Here is a 22,598-nt window from a genome sequence, read left to right as displayed (position 1 = left end):
AACTCTATCTTTGTGGCCAATAAATTTTAATTATTTATAATTGCTTATTAATTTGCCTAAAATTCAGCATTTTCTAACGAATAAATCAATCTATTTACAATAGTCGAACAATAGTACTCAGGTGATTTGTAAGTACATAAATGTAAATACTTAATATTATTAGATAAAAATAATTGCAATTGAATTTGAATTCTCGATTTGATTAGCTTTGATTTTTGACTCAATATTTGACTAGCAGCGCTTGGCGTTAATACATAGTTTTAAATTAGTTCTTGCTTTTCATCAATTATTGTTAAATAGTTGTTAAATATTCATTTATAAATCACATAATTGCTTGATGAATTCCATATAAATATTTTTGCTTTTCTTCTGCCTTCTTTTATCCTGTGTTATCCTTGTATATATTTTTGTGTGTGAGTGTGTGCAATTACGGTAAGGTGCGATTGTAGACACTGAGAGGGTAAGGAATAGCCGATGTCAGGAGAATAGCGTATGAAATGTGTAAAAATATTCGCGCAGCGGAATTATATTAAATGCTTTTTTACGTTCACTTTAGCTAAGTCCGTTTAAGTTCTATGGGATGCCAGCTTTAGCTCGTCTCATTGTTGTTGTTGTTGTTGGGGCTGTTGTTGTTGGTATCCTTGTTGCTGTTGTTGTTGTTGTTGTCAATGCTACCTTGCAGCGAGGAGCAGCAGCAGCGTCACGCTAAGTAATAAGGACTCGACGTCCTTTGGGTGGCTGCCATTGCAGGCATCCGCATCACTGCAGCTCTGAAGGCATCCGTGCACGTACCTAAGCGATAAAGAGATAGAAAGAGAGTGAGAGAGAGTGAGAGAGGGGTAAGAGGGATAGAGTGATAATGTTAAGTTATGGCTGCGACAATGCGAATATATTAATGTCAGCATGTTACACACAACGGTAACATGTGAATTTGTTAGTGCACAACTGTGCGCTGTTTAATATACGTCAAAGAAATGGAACACATCGGAATGACGTTAAGCGACGGGGTAAAACCTGGTATATATCAGATGTTTGCATATGTGAAGTGAAAGCGCTAATATATAGCTAGCTTTTACTCACATTTATGTTTATTATGAAGAGCATCTGGGCTAGAATAATATGAATTACTAGTTTAATAGCCTAACATTTGAAAACTCCAGTAGAGTAATTGTTATGTGAACTTTACTCAGGTAGATCTAGTAATATTTTATAATAATAGCAAGAGACGGCATTGGATAATAGTACATATTAAGATAAAATGAGTAACCTGTCAAAATGTTATATAATTCAATCAGAGCTTTAAATGTTATGTCACTCGTTATGTCAATTAATTTTGTGTATGTGATATAATTTCATTTCATGTGAGCCAGTAACGCACCTGTTATCATAGTAGAATTTACCACAATGCGACATTCTTATAATCTCTGTGTCTGTGGTGAGAGTGCCACTGTCCAAGGCACATCCTCTCACAGTTATCGTCTCGCCAGTGTCATCTGCGGCAAATTGAAATCAACTCAATCATATCACATTGTAATCTCATTATCCATATTTGATCTCATCACTCACCATAATATCCGGCGATTTTAATGCAAGCCGTCGCTGGGAAAAGTCCATCGCGGCCTTTGCGACCGCCCATACAGGGTGACTCCAGTATGGCGGTGGAATAATTATTATGAAATGGATCATCGCATGCCTTATTGGCGCCGTTATACGAAACGCACTTGAAACAGTCTATGCAGTAGCCTTTCATATGGAGTGGAATAGAATTTAATACGTATTAGGATTACAGTTGACAAGATGATATCGTTATCATGCAGTCGTATCATCCGCTGTCCACTTACCGCTGCTGATGAACGCGCCGAGCAGCAGCGCCAGGCAGCTGAAGACTTCCATTGACGTGGGCGTCGCCATGTTTGGGATTCGATTCGTACGATGCTGAATGGGGCAACGTTATGTGGCCCACTGCCAATTGGGACGCTGCAACATGTTTTTTGCCTGTAAGCAAAGAAAAGAACAGACATTATGACTGATTGATTATGTGGCTTCAGTTGGTTGCCAACAAATTGAAAATGCCAAGTCAAAAGCTTGGCATATGTTGAGTGTGCTGAGTTCTTCATTTTCATAATTGGCTTTTGTACAAATCCCAGGTCTATTCATGTGAAAAGTCAATTCAGATTTCGGATTTCTCGACTCAATGGTTGAAAGCATTAGGCTCGTAAAAATCAAAAACTTCGCGTGCCTCCCGCATCTTTCGCCACCGTCACAACTTCCAAACGGAGGCCATAAAAATCTCGTCGGGACACGCGAAATGCAATTCCAGCGAAGAAGCCGCGCAGCCAGCCAAAAAGGAAAGGTAATAAATTTCCCAACGCCAATTTTGGACACAACTTTCTCGGATAGAAGACTGCGAAGAAGCGGGGAGAGGGACAGATTCCTGGCGGACGCAGCGGGTGGCATATTTTTATTGCAGGAGTGTAAATAATTGCTTTTCAGTCGATTTTCGTGTCGAATGCGCGCCTTATTTTTTTTATTGTTGTTGTTGTTAATAGTTGTTGTTTTTATTATTGGCAGTTTAATGGCCGAGTAGATTGGGTTGGTTACTTTTTTTTTCTCAATTCCTCCTTCCTCTACATTTTCTCCTGTGCAAATTATGACAAATGATTTTGACTTACGAGCAAAAAACTGACAGTACTGTACTTAAGTAAGGAGCACATAATTTATGTGACCCAAGCGTGTGGATTAAATTTGAGTTGGGAATGAGTTTGACCTACTGCGTAAACATATTAATTACTTTCCATTGTGATCCTGTCAATATATTATTCCATTCCATTCCTCTCAATTGCCAATCAACACGATTCACTTCGGTATCAAATGAGACAGAGAGTAATGAAAAGGTTCTTAGAGAGAGTAGGGCCACTATCGCTATGAAAACAAATGATGCAGCAAAATCAAATATGTACAAAGCATCCCATGCATACATTATAAATGAAGTCAATGGTCAATCAATCAGTTTACTCATGTTGATTGGCATAACTTTAATACTTCAAATATTTAAAATTTTACAGTCAATCATATCAAACGAGTATGATTTTGATGACTGTACTTCCGTCTATCTGTCTGTCTACAACTGGGGTCATCTCTACTCAAACTATATATTTATTTGTTATTCATGGTTGAATTGAATGGTGAATTCATTTAAAACATGTAAATTCTTCTGGCATATGGGTCGTATGATTGATATCTTGGTACATTGACCACAATTGCATGCATTAATTATACGCCTTGTGATTTTTGGCAAATTGATTGGCTGTGTGTGAATGAGAGTCTAAGTACATGTACAATCTTAACACTCTTCAATGAACTCAATGTGTCTGTTTATCTCTTAACAATTTGCTGGCTATAATATTATTGAGATAAAATATACTATCAATCAATTTCACGCAATTCTCATTACGCAGATCGAATACCGTCTGAATGTTTTCACCTATGCACAGAGGCAGGCAACAAACAGTAATTAAATTGCAAAAGATGTTCTTCTTCTTTGCTGATTTCCCTCTCCATTCTATTTGCAAATTAGCCACAAAGCAGACTAACGGGCTGACTGACTGTCGTTCCAGCAGGAAACAGCATTCATTGCCAGTGTTGACGGAAACGGAAGTCAACCATTCCACACCTTTCATTCTCTCGTCCTCTTTCTTGTTTCTTCTATTCTCTGACCAAATGAAGTTTACCATTTGTGCATTGTATTGCTGTATTCTTGTCTGTGGCTCATAAATATATAAAACGTTGTGGCTGTCTCTCGCATCCTGGCAACAGTCAACTCGGCAGACATCCTTTGTGATTGTCCTGTTTTAACGACTGTCAATGTGCTTGTTAGTTGCAGCCATAGTGAAGACTTCTTTGTCTGTGTGGCAAGACTTATTTAATTTTGTGGCTACCTTTATGACCAACAGCTGAACAGTCCAGTCAGCGCTATGACTGGGCAAAATGAGAGTTTGAGATTGCCTCATTTGCCGGCCAATCTCAGACAAAGGCAACTCAATTAGATGCTTTCCTCAACTCATAGATTGTACTTTTCTCCACTCAACATCTGAAATCTTTAATGCCTTCAGATTTCTTCTTTTTTCTTTTGTCGGGTGTGGCTAATCTGGTTTATGTGGGCGGCTCCTTAGACTGCCCTGTGGCGCACATTAAAAATGAAAAATGACAAAGCGCTAGAAGCCAAAAAGCAGCCAAACAAACCTCTTCCCTTTCCCCGTCTTCAAATTGTCTTAACAAAGAAGCCTCTTCAATGGTATGCCATTAATTTCTTAATCCGCTTGTAAATGGCGGATAAAATAGGAGCAGTGGAAGGGGGAGGAGGTACTGGACTTAATGCCAGGCACGAGCGTATATATTTCATGTGGATTGTAATTGCGGGTGCTCATTAGGTTCAGGGTCAGCTTAGGTAAGTGCCTCCTGGAGGAATAATGTAGTGAGTCATTAGGTTGCGAAAGGAAACAATTAAATGGCTAATAGATTAGTACGTCATAAAGTAAGAATACTAAGAGATTTCAAGTACATGCTTCTTAGAAACTCTTTCGAAGGATAAGGAATTTCATTTTTTTGTTGTTGCTGAAAACGAATGATTTATTATGATTTCAGCTTTGACAATGATAATCTGCACATAAGAAGGCTTTGACTTGAATTTGTTCTGGATGTCCTCTGCAGTAACCGAAGGCTCCCATCTGTTCCAGCCCCATGATTAAGCGTAGTGCAAATTCGATATTATCGGCCAAGTCATCACTCCCCTTTCTCCCTCTAACAGCTGACAAGGGTTCAAAGTGTCAGAGGCGACAAAAAAGCCAATCCAAGGGCAGACAAGCAAATTCAGGCCCAAAGTTTAGACAAAGGTCCTTTTCCCATCCCATCCCTTCTTTTAACAACCGCGTGTGTCATTGTGCCTTAATGGCCTGGAAGAAAATGCCACATAGCGTCCATTTTCCTGCTCAGCTTTGAATTTCAATCAAAGTTAACAAAGTTTCTCCCTCTTATTGTTTTGTTTACACTTTTTATACTTTGTTTGGCCATTTCCATGACTGAATTTCAATTTCTGTCAAAATCACTTAAAATAAATTAAAGTTAAACAACCAAAAAGAGCCGCTATTCATCGCCTAATGAAAACTTCCGCTGGAAATGGTTGATCATTAAATTAAATTTTTATTTGTTTGTAAAAGTTGTCGGCAACTTTCACTTATAAGACATTCGGCTGAAGTGGCAAATAACTTTGTTAGCTAATTTTCATTATATATCGCTTGAAAATTTTAAGTGTGCCATCTTTTATTTGATACAAATCTCAGGGCAAGTATAATTTCTCCATAACCATAGACACACATCCCTGTGAACACGCACACACATGTGTGGCAAATGCATTTGTAAAACTGCAACGCTAAGGCTAACATTGTGGTCGTTGGGAAATGGTGAAAACTGTATTCCATATTTGCATATAGAACATGTGTGTGGCAAGCACCCACTCAGCTTGTGTGTGGGTAATTGTAATTGCTGTGGTTCCCTCAGGTACAGACAAGTATGTGGTAGACCTGAGCTAAAAGCTGTTCTATGAGTTATTTAGTTATTCTCTTCCATAATATAATTAAATATAGAGCAATTCTTGTTTAATTACATTTTTTCCATTAAGTATACATTTTATCACAGAGTAAACAAAAAACTTATAAATATGCAAATGAAAATCAGGTGCTGAACAAACATTTCAATTTATTATTTCAATTTAAAAGCTTAAAAACATTTTCATTGTCAGATATGGAATAATATTAAAACTCTAGCAAATAAAAACAGCTAGATTCCACTTTATATCGAATGTGTCTCACATTGAAGTACACGCTTAATGATACCAAATTCCATTCCCTTCTCATATCGAGCCTTTTCGTGTGTTCACTTTGTAAGCCAATTAACTGTGTTAACTGTTTACTACTTAGTCGTCATGTCCCCACTATTTATGTGCCATGCTCTATGGGCTATCAACGGAAAACAGGAAACGGAAAGCGTTTTATGGACGCACACTCAAAAAATGCTGGAAGCTCACGCAAGCGACCTCTTTCTGGGAATCGTTCACCCAAAAGTGGCAGGAGACTTATGTCAGGCTCATGTGAGGGACTTATTTTGGGTGGGAGGATGTTTGTGGATAGGCTTATTGCCATGCTTACCATTAGTTAAGCACTTAAGCCAATTTTTTCAATCAGTGCAGCCTTCTGAATTGGCTCTCAAAATACCATATACCAATCTGAATGTCCCCTTTAAAAAAAGGCGTAATCTCCATTTATTGAAATATTTGTGCGGGTGTTAAAACGAATGCAGCCTGCAGGTAACCACCCAACACAACCATTAAGCCACCAAAACCACAGATTCCACTGCAACACGCATATTCTGCATTTGTGGTTGCTCTGAGGCACCTACTTTGCAATTTGACTGTCCGTCAGACTGTCCCATTATATGGGCGCCCACTGTGGCCATAAATCAACAATGCGACATGTGGATTGTTGGCAATTTCACGCTGCATCCACAAAATATTCCAATTTCAGAATAACCACAATCAAATTGTTGCAATTGACGGAGAATTCGCTTATAATCAAGTTGTTCAGCAATTTTAAGGCCTTAAAATATAATTTCTTCTGACTCGTAAGTTGTGGTTCGCCCGGGATTCAATTCAAGTTCTAGTTGTGACGTAATCTGCAATAGTTTCGAACTTTTATTTGAATACAACTTTATTTAATTCCATTAAATGGTCTTTTTCAACTAAATCTGCGTCACAAATGGATTGGATTTAAATGCATTGAACCTTGGCCAACTCAAGGCTTAAGGAGAAAAAGGCCATTTGCACTTCAGAAACGTTTAAGACTCCTGCGCTGATCCTGGTCCAGTGTCACTCAAATGGAAGGAGGCAAGATAAGAAAGACTAAGACTGCACTCAATAGTTGCTGGGTGGAAAAGCAGCTTAAGACATTTCCTACTTCTGCTTCAGTTGCATGCAAAGCAGCTTGGCAACCCTGTTCTTATTCTGCATCCCTTTTCATAAGTGCACTCGAAAAATGGCAGCTGATTTCTAAGCTAATTAAGAACTTAATGATGTGGCAAACTGGCTGCAAAGGGATGCATCTAATCTTCTTGGGGCATCTAATCTTCTTCCATTGACACCAATAGTTGTTTGAGTGTGACTGTTATTGTGTGAGTGGGTGTGTGTGTGTGTGTGTGTGTGTGTGTGTGTGAGTGTCAACTGTCAGTTGTGCTGTGCTCGATGACTCTCGACCGCAATTGGCCAACCACAAAAGCAACCCTCTGCCTGATATTCGAGTGCTGAATGTGTTTGCCACTCAATAAGTGCCACTCGCTCAAAGAGGATGCCTCGACTAGAATCCTCTTGGTCTTCCTCTTTCTCCATCATCTGTTCACACGGTTCAGTGGCCAAACGAGGTTGTTCACTTTCTGTTGCCTGAACTACAAAGAGGTTTCAGGGAAATGTCAATCCCGCGACAGATGAAAGAGAGGCAAAGGAAAACAAAGGTGATTCAGACAGAAGCATGCACCCAAGTAGAAAGTAAACTTGACCAATGTTTGGGTCTACTTTCTGGCTCACTATTCATCTAATTGTGTGGTTATCCTGTTGCTCCAGTTCGTTGACCAGCTAAATTAATGAATTGGCTTCACTTTACAGTTTTATCGCGTTGCTAACATCGAAGAGGGAGAAGAAATGAGGATGGGGAAAGAAAGTAGGGTACGTAAAGATATCCTTAATGAATTGCTGTACTTTAGGTTTCATTTACAAAGTCCCAGTTGCGGTTCTCAGCTAATTGACATGATACACAGAATAGAGGTAGAGAGAGGATTGGGGTTAGGGCTTCCTTCTAATTAATTAAATTATGTCTGCAAAAACTTTGTTGTTCAATGTTCATATTTTTACGTCGAATTTTAAGAGGCTTTTTTTATTAACTTGAAGTGTGTGTGCGCTGCAGGAGAAGGGGATGATGTCCTTCTTCATACTACTTAATTTCTTAAGGAGCTCACTTGGAATTAAAATTTAATGCGTCTGAAAATAAAAGTTGAAGATTTATCTGGTTACACTCTTGGAGTGATTTATGAAGTTGAGCTTAGATACTATGTTTTTGTATAAATTTGTTTCAACGCCTAACAGAACTATGATTGAGTATTCTACATGCTCCCCATTCTGATTTACCTCTCAAAGTGCGTGCCAATTAACACGACATAACAACAGGAACAATGACAGCAAGTGTCATTTGCAAGTCTCGTAGTAATCTTAATTTTAAAACGATTCCATGAATAACAAAACAGCAATCAGCCCGTCCACACAGCGTGCCACACCCAGAAGGAAAGTTATCTATTACATTCTTCTAAAGTCTTCGCTCTGTGTGAGGAAATTTATCCAAAGAAAACTCAATTTAAAGTTGAGTTCCTGAGGCTTCTGCCACATGACTCAACCACAGATTGAAGAACTGAGCTGCTGCGTCCATATAAAGTTCGAGTTGTTTATGTATATGTATGTGTGATTGCGAGTTTGTGTGTAAGGGTCACAAAGGTGTGAAATCGAGTGGACGAGTGGCTCAGGGGGCAGGTGTCGCCTCACAGTTCCTCAAGGCAGAAAAGCTTAAGCTCAAATAAAAATGTAAAGTTTTCCGAGGCAAAACAGAAAAATGAATACTAAGAGAGGATAATACATTGACACACACACACATATACACACACAAAAGCAGAGGATAGCCGACAAGGCAATTAATTTGATGTAGTCAGCTCATAAGGGACCACACAAGGATACACAGGGAATTCAAAATGGCGACATGAAAACTTAAGCTAATTAAAGCGCTTATCAAATTGTTGCTCTGTGTGTATGCGAGAGAAAATTAAAATTTCACACAGAATTTTAGGAAATTATGTTGAAGCACTTAAGTGCGTGTTAAGGACTCAACAAAAAGATTCGTTGACTGCGGTTCTGGATGAGAATGCGGATGTGCGTGTCCTTGTTGATGCTTATCGTTCTGTTTCCTGTCACTTGATCCTCTTTCCGTCCCCTCAGTCACCACTTACCAAGCAAATATTTAAGCATTATGAGAATCTCGTCTCACCTCAATCCTCTTGTATCTTGTATCTGTCTGCTTATCCGTCAAGTTGTGAATGAGGTTTATCTGTGGAGTGTTGAATTTGCACATCTAATTAAGATAATCGTCTCACGTACACTTCACAGCATGCGTGCTGTACTTTAAAATTACTGTGAGGCATTTGAAGTGGAAGTGTGATAATATGACATTTGATAGTTGAGACTGAAAGAGAGACAGTCCTAAAAGGATTTCTTGATAAAGGCAAACATCACCTAGAGATCTGTCCCAGTTAACCAACGTTCAACAATTGACTGACCCAATTGACTCAATGGGAAATGGAACCAAGTCAGAGACGTGAGACTTGCATCAATAAAGAATGGGATATGAACAAGTGCCTGCATTTTTATAGGAAAATAGAGCGTTGCATTATTCTGCAAAACACTTGGTCTTAGGGTTTGCATTTCACGAGCTCCCATAAGTCACACGGGATAGGAAACATTTTCAATATATGCTTCAGCCGTAAATTAAATCAGCATTTTACTACACGTTGTAGCCACAATGTTGCACAAGGCCGATGAAGCGTAAAGCGGCAGCAAAGATCCAGATTTTGTTGCACATTCCACAATATTTGTTGGTGTTGCGGATAATAAATAAGGTTGCAACATTTAAGCTGCCTCCTATGTCAAGCTGTTTGCAATTTACACAATCAGAGAAGTATGCAAATACCTTGCAATATGTTTGAAATATTCTATGCATTTAAAGTTTTATTTAAGAGATTTAAAGTGCAGCTATAGTAAATTGTCGTCATGCAGAGTCACTTAAATGCAATTTAAATTAATTAACCTGGTAGTGCATACGTGACGAATACGTAATATGATCTATCCACAATCATTTATGTCCATCTGACGGGTTAACGAAAGACGACTCCGTCAGTCGTTCGTCTCGTGTCGCATTGCGCCAATAATTTCTCATTATTTTTTCACGAAGCAGACTTACAGCATTCGGAAAAGTAGCATCAGAAAAAATAAAGAAAAGCGGCCTGTCAGTTGGCATTATCCATGTCTGTGGCCTTCTTTAAAGTACGGGCTGTCTGCTCTTGTTTATATCTGTTTGCACGTCCCTTATTGGCATTTTCCAGCCCTGACTCAGTTGGCCAAGCGACTGTCGCTGTTGCTCATCAAACAAAGTGCATTTTGTCGTTATGCAGCAAACAAGCTTCACCCAACTACAAAAACATAATAGACAGCAACAACAACAAGTAGAGAAATGGGAAAGCAAAATACAATAGCTCGTTTTTCTTGTCGCAGCTTCGTTTTGCTCATAGTTTATTTTGTTGTGCTGCGCTTTTCAATCTTAAACTTTCTCTGCCGAATATTTCTTTCATTTTCAACCAGCAAAGAAGAACACAAATATTTCATCTCATTTCTCTTGAAAGTATTTGAGAAGTGCGAAAAACGCCGCAAAGTATGCAATGCACAAAGTAACTGTTAGAAGTTCTAAACTTTGAATGCTTCAAGCAAAACCGGATGCGGGAAAACTGATGCAAGGGGGTAAGAAAATTTAGCAACAGAGCATAAAGCAGCTAAATGAAAGGCAATACTCGTAATGGCAACTTCAGTCTTTTCTTCACTTATTTGGCACATACAAACTGCAATACGACAAGTTCTCGTGTTTGCCCAACTTAGTTCAACTGCAGAGAAAAACACGAAGCGCCAGAAAGGAGAAAGTTTCTGTGCCTTTGTGCAAATATTTTGCACGGAAATTGCATTTGCGGTGCCGCTTACAACAATCACAACAACAATGATGAGGTTGATGAGGATGGCGTGATAATTAAAATTGTGCGAAAATCAGAAGGGAGAAAGGAAGGGTACAAAGTTGTGTAATAGAGTCTCAGATGCAATGCGGCATGTTAAATGTGGCAAGCACAACGGGGAGCTGTGCCAAATTGCAATGAATAAGTAATGGATACGCACAAGGAAAGGGAAGAGAAGGGAGGGGATCAGAGGCATGAATTCATTTAATAATCATGATAGCTATTCTTACAAAGTCTTCGGTTAGTAGTCAATTAGTCGAAATCATTTGAGTATTTTAACTACAATGTTTTTTTAGTTCTCTAAATTACAAAACAATTTTAAAATTAGTAACAAAGACGAATCACGTTGAAGGGGATTCAACCCAAATTTTAAGTTTGCAATTGCAACTCCGTACAAAGCTCTTAATATCCTGTCATTTGCATAAAACTCAACAATATAAAATGGAATTCCAAGCAGTTAAGACCCTCAGTTAAGACATTTAGAATAACAAGGCCAACAACTACACTAAAAGAACAATCCAATTTGTAGAAGTGGCAAATGCAGAAATAATTAAGGCGCACTTGGTATAAATAATGAAGTCGATAAAGTTTTACCAGTTAAATAAAATATGGAAGAAACGCCATGAAATTATAAAACGCTCCAAGAACTGAAAGTTGTTGCCGTTTAACTGAAAGTTTTTCTCAAAAAATGAAGAAAGAAGAAATCCACGTCAAAGTTTTTCAATAAGCGATGCCGAAACAAAGCTCAACATGTGTTCTACACAGTGAGGCATTCAGGGAGCAGGGAAAGAAAGAACTACGGAACTGTGAAATGTTTTGAGGCAAGTGAAAGTTGAGTGAATTTCGGAGTAGTGGCAGTCGGGGAAAAGGCAGGAAAATATGGTACCCAAGGCCAGAGGACATTATAATTTATGATAAGCCAATAAAAATAATTGAAATACATTAAAGGCAGGCAGCGCTCAATGGCAGCCACACATCAGCCCATCAATGAGTTCATATGCGGGTACAACGAACCCAAGGAAGTCGCACTGCTTCCCATTCATAGCTCCTTCATCGATTCCTGTCGATGAAGAGGAAGAGAATAAAAATGGAGGCACGAGAATATTAAAGTAATGGAACGCAATAAAAGGCGAGGCATAAAAAACGACACGGAATGTCAAAGTTGAGACGGAGACCTCAAGTCATTGTGATTGCGGCTGCTGCCGTGTGAAAGGTTTGAAATAAATAAATAAAACATTGCGGAAAGTAAAACCACTCGTTGATTTCAAATTTCGATGTATATTATTTCTGAAAGAGGACACTCAACTAAGTGATTGCTATTTGAAGATTTCTTCACCTTCTGTTGTTTGTTACAGATGCTAAGATGACAAAGGACTTTGATTTGCGTGCTTCATAAAGATTTCCCATGTGATTCACCTTTCTGTGGCTCATGCTGCGTATACGTAATGTGCGCACACAGCAATAAAGTGAAAAATTGCACACGTAATTCACATTACTTTGAGTTGTTTGTGACATGCTCAAATTACGAGTATAATTGAGTGTCTTTATGTGTCGTTTTGACATTGATGTACCGTAAGAAGATGTTCTTCAAGGCTAACGCATTTTTTTGGGACACTTAATTCTATTGTAAAACTTTTCTATGGCCAAAAGAGTTGCCTTGTTAAAGAAACTCAGTTTTGCTCAACATTTTGAGTGTTTTCATAAACTTTTCGTCAGATACTTGTCGGATGTTTATTATCTGACCGCTTGGAATCAGGAACAACTAAACCACTTCAGCATTATTCTCCTGGCCACAAAAAGTTTTACGCGTGAAATTTCACGGCTTTGGTTTGTTAAGTCTCTTTTGGTTTATTTGGACTATTCTGATGAGTTTTTGCTGTTGATGTTTAGCGCTTGACAAAACAGCTTTATTTAATTTTACAAGCTTTTTAGCTTAAAGTAAAATTACATTCCCAAATGTTAAATTCCGGACTAACCTGAAGTATGTTTTCTGGTCCTTTACTAAACACACATTTGAGCTTACTACGACGGCCTCACGAAATCAACCACAATGGGATTTAATGCTGATAGCTAAATATTTTTGCCACATCATCAAAAATTCATCAGATTAACATATTTCATTAAATATAAATTTGCTGGTCTTTTGTGGTTTTCAACGGATGCCAACAAAAACAATACCACAAACAAAAACCTATTTTCATTATTATTTTTATGTGCCTGATTTAAATAACAGAAAAAAATCCTAAAAGTTCCAGGGACGACAAAAGCAAAGGTAAACTTTCTTTTCATTACGTTTGGGCAACAATAATGATAATCATATTGACAGCACGTTGTACCACGGGGCGTATGATTGACACTTTGTCGGTTTCGTTTGCCACTACGAATCTATATTCGTACATATATCTGAGCTGCGTTTGTGGTACTACTCCACAAAACCACACTTTTTGATGGCTCGTCCAATCTGTGGGGTCATCGCTGTAGATCAGCTTACGAACGTCTGTCACAAAACTGCACATGTTTCGCCTGCTCCCAATTCTCTCTCTAAAGGGGGATGAGTGTCAACCGTTAACCTGGTCAGGAGTTGCAATAAGAGACTGACATTTTTAGCTGACTGTGCGCTGTAGAGCGTGTCTCCTGACAACCCGTAGGGACAACAACGACAGCAGTATGCGGTTTTATTTGCCAGGCAAACAGCAGCAGTTAAGGGAGAGGATGAGATAGAGCAAAATGGGAGGGAAGCTGAGAGGAAGATGATTGTCAAATTGCAAGCGTGTGTTGTGTGGCAAAAAGTTGTGGCCTAAAACCAGAACAACGTGAGATGCCTGGAGCTGGACAAAGTTTGATTAAAAGGTTTTGGCAACATTCTGGAGACTTAAGTGTGTTCTGCTAAAATCGGAAATCGAATGAAGTCACCAAGGCAGCACATGATTCCCGGCCTAGAAAATGACAATCAAATGGATTTTTAGTTCGATTTTACATACTGCATCGAATCGAAAAGACTGGGTTTCAATCCATTTCAGTTGGAGATCCAATGAAGTTGATTAAATATCTACATATCTACTCACTGCTAAAAGTTAGTTCTCGGCTTAAAGATAACATCTGGTATATTATTATCTTAATATAACCTACAGTGCGACAAGTAGAGGCAAAAGTTATTAGCTAGAAGCCAACGAAGGGAAACAAGACCAAACAATAAGCTAATTAAAAATATAATATAATAGCGGTCTAATTTATTTATTCCGCTCTCATAAATTAAATGCAAAATAATCCTTTTATTTTGTACTTTGTTTGTTTGCAGTTCACTGAATGGGCCTCCATGGACAACAAATATAAGCTGGTAGCGGTTAAAGCACATAGCGGTGTCTGATACTGAGACATAAATCAAAACTCATAAATTTTTTTATTCCCCTCCTTGTTGTGTATGGCTAAGGGGCTTTTGGGGGTGAGAGTATTAAACTCTCCAGCTGGGAAATAAATTCCCAAGTAAGCTTCCCATAAGGGATGAGAAAAATCGCATACTTAAAATGCTTTTAACAGCGCATTTTATTAACTCAGTTGAATTATGTGATTAGGCTGCGTGTCCTGCCAGCTAGTCTGTGGGCATTTTGAAATATTAATGTGGAAAATGTTTAAGCAAATGCCGAATTCGGTGGAAATCAACAAATGATAAGAATTATTTAAGTTTGGGAATTTTAATTCCCATAACACATTTAACAGCCAGCCAATTAGAAACAGCAACAACCAAGTAAGCAATTTAACGAATGGTCGAATAATGGTCGAGCTCACCTGCGGGGTGAGACATTTGCCAGTACAACCCCTACGGATATGCAACACTTTTGAAGGACGCACAGGAAGTGTTGCGGCTGCTGTTGCCAGTTGTTGCCGGTTTCCCTCTCGCCCATTGGCGCTTTTCTGGTGTACATTTAATTCAATTTAAATTGAAAATTCCTATATTCATTTATTGAAAACGCATTGCAGAACATGCAAACTGAGAAGAGGAAATGAGCAGGATGCAGTAGGATATTTGTCCCATAATTGTGGCAAGTCACTTGTCCGCCTGCAGCAGCAAAACACGCTTTCAGTTTGTAGCAATGTTATATTGATCAATGTAAGGGGCAGTTGTGGATTTAAGTTTGCTGATGGTTGGAGGGGGATTAGATGACCTTTCAGGGAGAACTGAGCTAAAATTATGCATGGCTACTGTAGCTGACAGGCTGAAATCTGTTGAGGAAACAGGCATAAGTCTCTGTCATCTGTTACACTTGACTCCTTGGATTGTTGACACACACACACACACACACACGCACACACCCCACACAAAAACACCATTAACAGCTACGCAATTTGGCAAATAACATTACGTATAATTCACTCGCTCTGCTCTGTTTGCTTGAAATGTTTACCTTGCCCAGATAAGCACTCTCCCAACCAGCTTTCTCCATTATCCCATAATAATTTGCTAAATTATATTTACCAAGTCTTTCGCCTTGCTCTAATGCATTATCCCAGGGGTGCCTGCAAAGAGAAAACAAAACAAAATTAAATATAATACAATAAAAAGGGAATGGAGGCTCTTAAAATATTTAAATGGATAAACTGATTGTCGTGTGGTTTCTTGTTTGTACTACTTATAATAAAATATATTTTATGGTGGCTTCGTAAAAGCCACACCGAGTAGGTAGCTGAACATACGGCGAAAACAGAAGGAAAATCAAGTTAGAGATGGCTGTTTGCCAATTTCTTTGATTTCTAATGCTTTAAAAAATCTGAAATTTTATGGTATTCCTACTAAAAAAGCTGCCGTTTTCATGTCTGTTTTCTTTGCCTAAATTGATCTTCTTATTCAATCTAAAATTCGGCTACTGGCTATGGTTGTTGTGCAGTTAAGTAAATATTTACCTGACAAATTTTTAATTTAGGACTTTGTTGTGTGTCTGCTGGGACCTCATCAAACGCACGAAACGAAAAAAAAAGGAGACCAGATTCAGAGTTAAGGTTGCTTAAACCACTTTTGAGTCTGGTTAACTGTTTACTCTGCGCCTTCTATTCATTTTCACATGAAAGGCACAGACATTTTCTATACGGAATCTTTTCCATAGAGAAAACGCTTTGTTGACATTTGTGGGATTAGCAGAACCCAATTATTCAGTCCATTTTTAATTTAAAATGCAATTAAAGTGGATTTTGGACGTTTTTTCCCTGGTAATCCGTTTGCCTTAAGTGCATTGTTGATACTAGATTAAGTTCTAATGGTTGCGCCGATTTGCATTAAAATATCCCTTTTTCCTTTATGAGGATGAAGAGGGTCAAGGTCAATTCATTGCCACGTAAGTGACTTAAACGAACATTTTTAACGGGTGGAAATTAGATATTCTTCGACAGAGGCACTCAAGTGAATCAATCGCGGGCAGTTTGTTTTACCTTTGCACCCCTCATGTTTCTCTTCAGTTACCGTAAACAATCAAACACAGCAACAATTTAATTCTGAATTAATGACACATTCTCGCTAGCTGATTTTCGCATTAAGTTAAGAACTTTGGGGCCTCTCATGAAGTAAATAATTAGTGGCCATTGACTAAGTAAAGGGGCTTATTGAGCACACAGAACACTGTTAATCACTCTCAGCATGACAAGGCGAAATGCCATAAATATTAATACAACCTATATAAATCTTCACAGACTACAATATGAGCTTCATCATATTCAATAAATAGAACACAGACAAATCATGTGCACATTTGTATATAGTAAATATCTTTAATTAACTACACGACTTCACCCCACGCTTGTTTACAGAGTTCACTAGAAAACATAAAAAATATAAACAAAAGGAAAATGCGATAAAGAGCAAGGAAAAAAGCGGATATCAAGAAATAAACGAGCTGCCAAATAAAACAAAGAAGGCCGACACAATTCGACACAATTAAAACAAAGCACGACAATAAAGAGAGCACAAATTTAAATAATTATTCAGTCTAAAATTTATTAAGCATCAGCTAATGCTGCGTTTTACATTTAATTGAGCGACATGTTGTTTTAATGAGATGGCAACACTTGGGTCTCTTTTTGTATTTTAATAAAAGTAGATGGGAATTTTTTTGCAGTGTATTTGCTTCTGGATTTTTCTTTCTTGACATAATTCAAGTTTTCCTCATGCCTTTCACTTGTCTGAGAAAAACATGAAACAACAACGGAAGCAATTCACACAATGCAAATTTGTGAGTCAAGTTGAGCACTTCCTGCAGCTGTTATCCCTTTTTAGACTTCCTTTCATCTACAGTCAAAATATGAGGAGCCTCTTCGTAATTTCTCATCAGCCCTACATCCCATTACGCTTTGCATATAAGCAAAGTCTATTAAAGTTGATTTATGTGGAGCATACATATGTATGACTACCTTGGCCGTTGTGAATAAACTTTTCCAGAGGCAACAAATAAATTCTTAGAAACGGAATACAAATCACCGCAAACTTTTCCAACAGCTGACAAATTCATTTATTCAAAATCTCGAAGGAATTTCTTTTGTAAATGTTTTTCTTTCACGACTTTATAATATCATTTGGACTGTTTTTCATAGTATTCCATTCACAACAGGGGTCTGACACCTGTGCTAAGTGGTTCATTCAGCTGTGTCCACCGCCATTTTGAGATCTCCATTCGCTCAGCTAATTTTTCATTTTTAATGAGCTCGTTCCTTCCAACAGACTGTTAAGTGATTATCCTTCGCCTCTCTCTGCGCTTCTCAGTAGCACGTATTCGACGTCACACAGTTTATCAAAATGGAACAGGGCTTTAAACTGCACAACTCTGTTTGTCGCCTTATTAATGACAGCAATTCAAGTGCTCATTATTCATTGTCCCCTCCCTCCAGTTTACACTGCAACGCCTTCTTCGTCTGTTTCATTGCCATGGCCTGAGGAAATGATGTTGTCACCAAGTCAAATCGCTTTACATCCGTTGCGGGGGAAATGATTCGGACGTGAACTCACCTTTCAGTTAACTGTTTTGCTTTGCTATAGTTCTGTTCTGTCCATTCACCGCCCTCTACCTTTTTGCTCTTGGCAAGTTTCAATTATAAACACTCTGAAATTGGCTTAGTGCGCTGCGCTTTACGGTCAGAACGTGCGTGGGATTGGAAAAAAACGGAAGTGACTGCAATCAGAATAGTGACAGAAGAGAGATGGCGAGGCAGGAGAGAACCGCGAAAAGTTGGATTGTGTGGCTGTCTAACAAATCCAAAGTGAAGGCAGGTCAAGTAGAAATCTGCAAACGAAACTTATACCAAAAGAAAAGATGCATATAGAAAGTTGTAAAAGGAAAAACGAAGGAACAGGACGACATACTCATGTCCCTAGTTGACCATAAAAAGTTTAAATGCGCTAAAGTGGCATCAGAAAACAAAAACAGAAATAAATAACAAAACAGAAGTTTAGATTCAGATCGCCGAAGATTCTATACCCTTGTAGATTGCTGGGAGCTATTTAGAGAAATCTCTAGAAAGTTTTGTGCTATTTTAAATAGATAGAAAAGTGATAGAAAAAATTGAGTTTATTTTTAAGTTTTATGCATAATCTAAATAGAGATCAAATAAAAGTTTAAATTGAAATTTCGCAAGGAAATCGGTGGCGAGTTGACAAAGTTACGACGGACATCGCTATATTGACTCAGCTCGTAGCCCTGGCCAAAAGTATTCATTATACTTTATGGGATCTATCATGCTTCATTACAAAAACATGATACTCTTAAAAAAATCATAAAAAATAAATAAGTAAAAAGTATAAATGGCTGAAGCAAACAATACCGAAACTGAAACAAATTGTACAAAAAACTGTTTGTGTTTGGACTCGTACAACATGAGAATGAAACCAACTAAACCAAACATAGTAACACATAAAACAACCAGAAAAATGTCCTGCCAAAATCCTTAAGTACTGGCAACAAAGTGTGTCCAGCTTGTTGCAGTTTGAAATGTAGATTGGCTTCATCACAATCTCTGTACCTTTATCTCTTTCTCTCGCTCCCCATCTCTCGGTTGACCATATCATATACATATCATATTCATCTCTGTAGAGGAACAATTAATGATCTTGGCTAAGAGATGCAGCTGCTCCTGTAGTTTGCTTAAAGTGGTCTGGTAAATAAACTTGTTGGGGACTGTCCGGTTAGTTGACTTTTCAAATATGTAATAGGACAAATGGGTCGCAAGTAGTTGCGGATTTTGAATAATTTGTGAAAAGAAAGGGACATATTGCACTATTAATGGCAGCTAAGCATAGTTTACAATTTGTGTTTGCCTAATGCTGTCCCTATTTGAAAGATAGATTCGGATACAATAATAATAAAATGTATCACATAAAAGCAATGGAAATCAGATTATAAATATAAGTAATATGCATTTAATTTAAAAAAAGTCTGAAATTATTGAAGTTGCAAATAGCAAAATGATTTTGAAATCACAGAATCGTTTGGCAAATTCCCGGATATACAACTCAATCAGAAAGGTTTTCTGAGTGCTCTTAAAGTGTTGCCCAATTTCTATGCAGCTTCCATGAAAATTCTCAAAAGCAACACCTGATTGCTTTTATTTTGTGTAGAAAGAAAAGCACCTAGCAAAAACATCTGTTGTGGGTTGTTGACTGAGGAATATTGACTGAGTGCTGTGATTGCTATTCAGAGGGTTACGCGGTGGTTCTTTGTTGTCCCTGGCACGCACAATTAGGCTCCTCAAAAACAAATCAGACAAAGCGATGAATTCTGTTGGAGAGTGGAAAATTGCAATAGAGTGGATCACGAGTGCGTATACGTAATTTCCGCTGCACTTTTTTCTGGTCTCAAACCATTCAGATGCAACTCCCGCATACACTCTGATGCCAGACAGTGAGCAGCGGGGAGGATTTAACAGGAAGGTGGAGAGTAGATAGTCGAGGAAGGTGGCTTAGCATGGGAAGAGCAACAGGAACTGAGTGCTATGTACGTCCTGCATAAGCCAGCATAACCCACATCGTGGCCTCTGCCGTACCCTTAAACCGCATCGAGAAATTGAATTTCGTATTCATTCGCGTGTGGAAATCCACACACAATTGATGAAGTGCATTACACGCGAATCTTCATCCTGACATGTTGTGTATGAGTATTGTACGAGTATGAGTTATTCACACACTCTTGCAAGAGGGATTCCACATTGTGGGGCACCCCGTAATTAGATTCACTTGCAACAAGAACAACGAAACACGCCATTTCGCAAGTCATTCATTTTTTTGTGACAAGGGATGAGGATGGAGGGACGAAGAGAATAGAGAAGGAAAAGACTTGGGTGTTCGCTTAATGCTCGAGTAGCAGCTGCTTATCGGGACACATCATGCACATGTTATGTCATTCCTTCCCTCCTCTTCTGCTCTCACTTTCCTTCCAGTTTATTCCCTCACATCCCGATTCTGCCAACAGCTAAGTGCCTTCCATTTTTTCGCCCGTTTTTCCCTGTTTACTCTTTAGCTTTGTTTGTTGATATTGCAACAGATACAACAACAGCAGTAACAACACAACGGAAACACAACATCTCCAGAAACTCCCCAATGTTTCTTTGCTTTTCGAATGAAAAGTTAACATTTCTTCTTACATAAAACTGCATCAGACTTGACACTATTGTAATTCACTGCAAAAATATAAGAAAATCTTTAAAATTGTCGTGAAGTTCGTAAAATTGGTGAAATTTGCAGACTTGCTTTTGAATAAAAACGCGTTTTGGTTTTATTTTACAAAGTAATTGTCTTGACATTGTTACTTTGAAAATGAGTCTTCTCGACAATTTTCATGCTTGGATCGAATATAACGATTTGACTCCAATCAAATATTCATTCTACTGCATAGCATATTTGTATTTGTTCTGTCTGTTTCTATCATTGTTTACTGTGTTGCACGCTCCCCAATCATCGACCTCCTTTTCTTCAGATATTTGAATAATTAAGCTGCTCTCTGCATGCAATTTTAAGTTTTTCCTATTCTCTTTTGTGTTGTTTGCTTTAAGCTCCGGGCAAGCTAACGAACTTGGGAACCAAATCACAAATCTTCTTGAGGAAATAGCTATTTACTTGTTACATAACTGAGCAGAGAGGTGAAAAGCCTTGATGCAGAATCCACATAATGTGCCAGAATGAATTTTCTTGCACATTTTCTCATTAGTTCATGCATAAATTGTGCCACTTATTTAAGAAGCTTATGTGTCTTTTTATGGCACAATTTGATTTCATTGGCAATTTCTAGTCTGTTTTTATCAGGTGAATTTATTATTGAACACCCATAAACAGACATAATTACCAGAGAGAAGAGAAACCTTTGTTCAAGCAAATGTTTGGAAAAAGTTTGTGGGTCAAGCAAACAACGACGAAAACAGACAGGACGAAGACGACATCGATTAAATTAAGCAGCACGTACTAAATTTTTATTGAATTGGACGCGAGAGAAAAAGTCAATGAAAAAGGAGAACAAAAGGAAAAGCAACATCGAAGAGGAAAACTATTAACAAAGCAAACAAAACAAAGTTTAACAAATGTCTACAGAAACTGTGGCATGCCAACAGGCACAGCACACACACATAGACACATATAAACACACACACACTCACACTCAAACATAGAAAGACACTTGACTGCGTGTAGGGACAATGTTAGAAGACAAAAGGAAACGTAAACAGAAAAGGTTGAAAACAACGAAAACGTGAATCAGCAGGACTTAGCTAAGAATACTCGCCAAGCAGACACCCTTTACCTAAGGTTGAACTATTTCAAAACTCAGTTAAATGAGACTTATTTCTTTGTATAACAGCTGAGCAGCTTCATCAAGCTCTTGAGTTCATTGCAGGGGATATCAACAACAACTAAAATACGCCCACGTGCAAGGGACTGCAAATCTGAAACATTTTGTGAAAATGTTGTTGAGTTGTTGCTGTTGCTGTTTCTGCCTTCATCTGTGCCAGCCTCAATCTCCAACTCCTGTGACTCCAACTCCGCTATGAGCATGTCAATTGCATCATTAATAATGGCATTTGCCAGTGGCCAAGGAGGAGGTCGAGCTGCCTGCATCTACATTAGGTTACGTGCCCAAGCCTCTGCCTTGGCAGTTGACTAATGGCTCACACATACGCCAAGAGGCTTACAGACAATGAACTCAAACTGAGTCAATGTACAGGAGAAGCACCTAAGTCGACTCAGCAGACCTCGGACAAAGCAGTCCGAATGAAGCAACTTTGCTTGTGGTACCTCCTCCCCCAAAGTATTGAAGTGAGAACGTGATCTGCATTGCAAATCAGCCTACCCAACTCACACTCCATTCCCCACTTGAACTCCCTTTCCGTAGTCCCTCTCCACTTCCATGTTCCAAGCTATTCACCTTTCCATTGCCCCATTGCGTATACGCAATTTTTCAATTAACTGCAATTTAATTGATTTACCAGATTTTCTGCTGCTCCATAAACACTTCTCACATCTAATGCACACTTTAACAAATTAACAAGACTACAGTGGCTGCTGAATATATAATCTCCTGTTACTTACACGCTTCACTCCATTTTTGAGGTAACCACGGCAACAACAAAATAAGATTTATGTACCGACACTCGAGCGTACTTTATCCTCTCGTTAATAGCAGAAAAATTTACGCATTATGTAGTCAGAAACACATGTCCCC

The 22,598-nt window shown here is 38.4% G+C and overlaps 1 protein-coding gene across 1 annotated transcript; it reads right to left on the bottom strand.

Moving 5' to 3' along the window:
* Positions 1–374: 374 nt before the first annotated feature.
* Positions 375–15,407, bottom strand: LOC117789852. The gene is made up of 6 exons (XM_034629006.1): positions 15,392–15,407; positions 7,477–7,486; positions 1,842–1,995; positions 1,567–1,743; positions 1,379–1,493; positions 375–792 (listed from the first exon to the last, which is right to left on the bottom strand). Exons 3-6 carry the CDS (start codon positions 1,909–1,911, stop codon positions 672–674), a joined length of 483 nt encoding a protein of 160 aa, XP_034484897.1. The 5' UTR covers positions 1,912–1,995; positions 7,477–7,486; positions 15,392–15,407; the 3' UTR covers positions 375–671.
* Between the last annotated feature and the right edge of the window lie 7,191 nt (positions 15,408–22,598).

Source organism: Drosophila innubila, assembly GCF_004354385.1.
Source record: "Drosophila innubila isolate TH190305 chromosome 3R unlocalized genomic scaffold, UK_Dinn_1.0 2_E_3R, whole genome shotgun sequence".
NCBI lineage: Eukaryota > Metazoa > Arthropoda > Insecta > Diptera > Drosophilidae > Drosophila > Drosophila innubila.
This window is presented reverse-complemented; position numbering and strand designations above follow the sequence as displayed.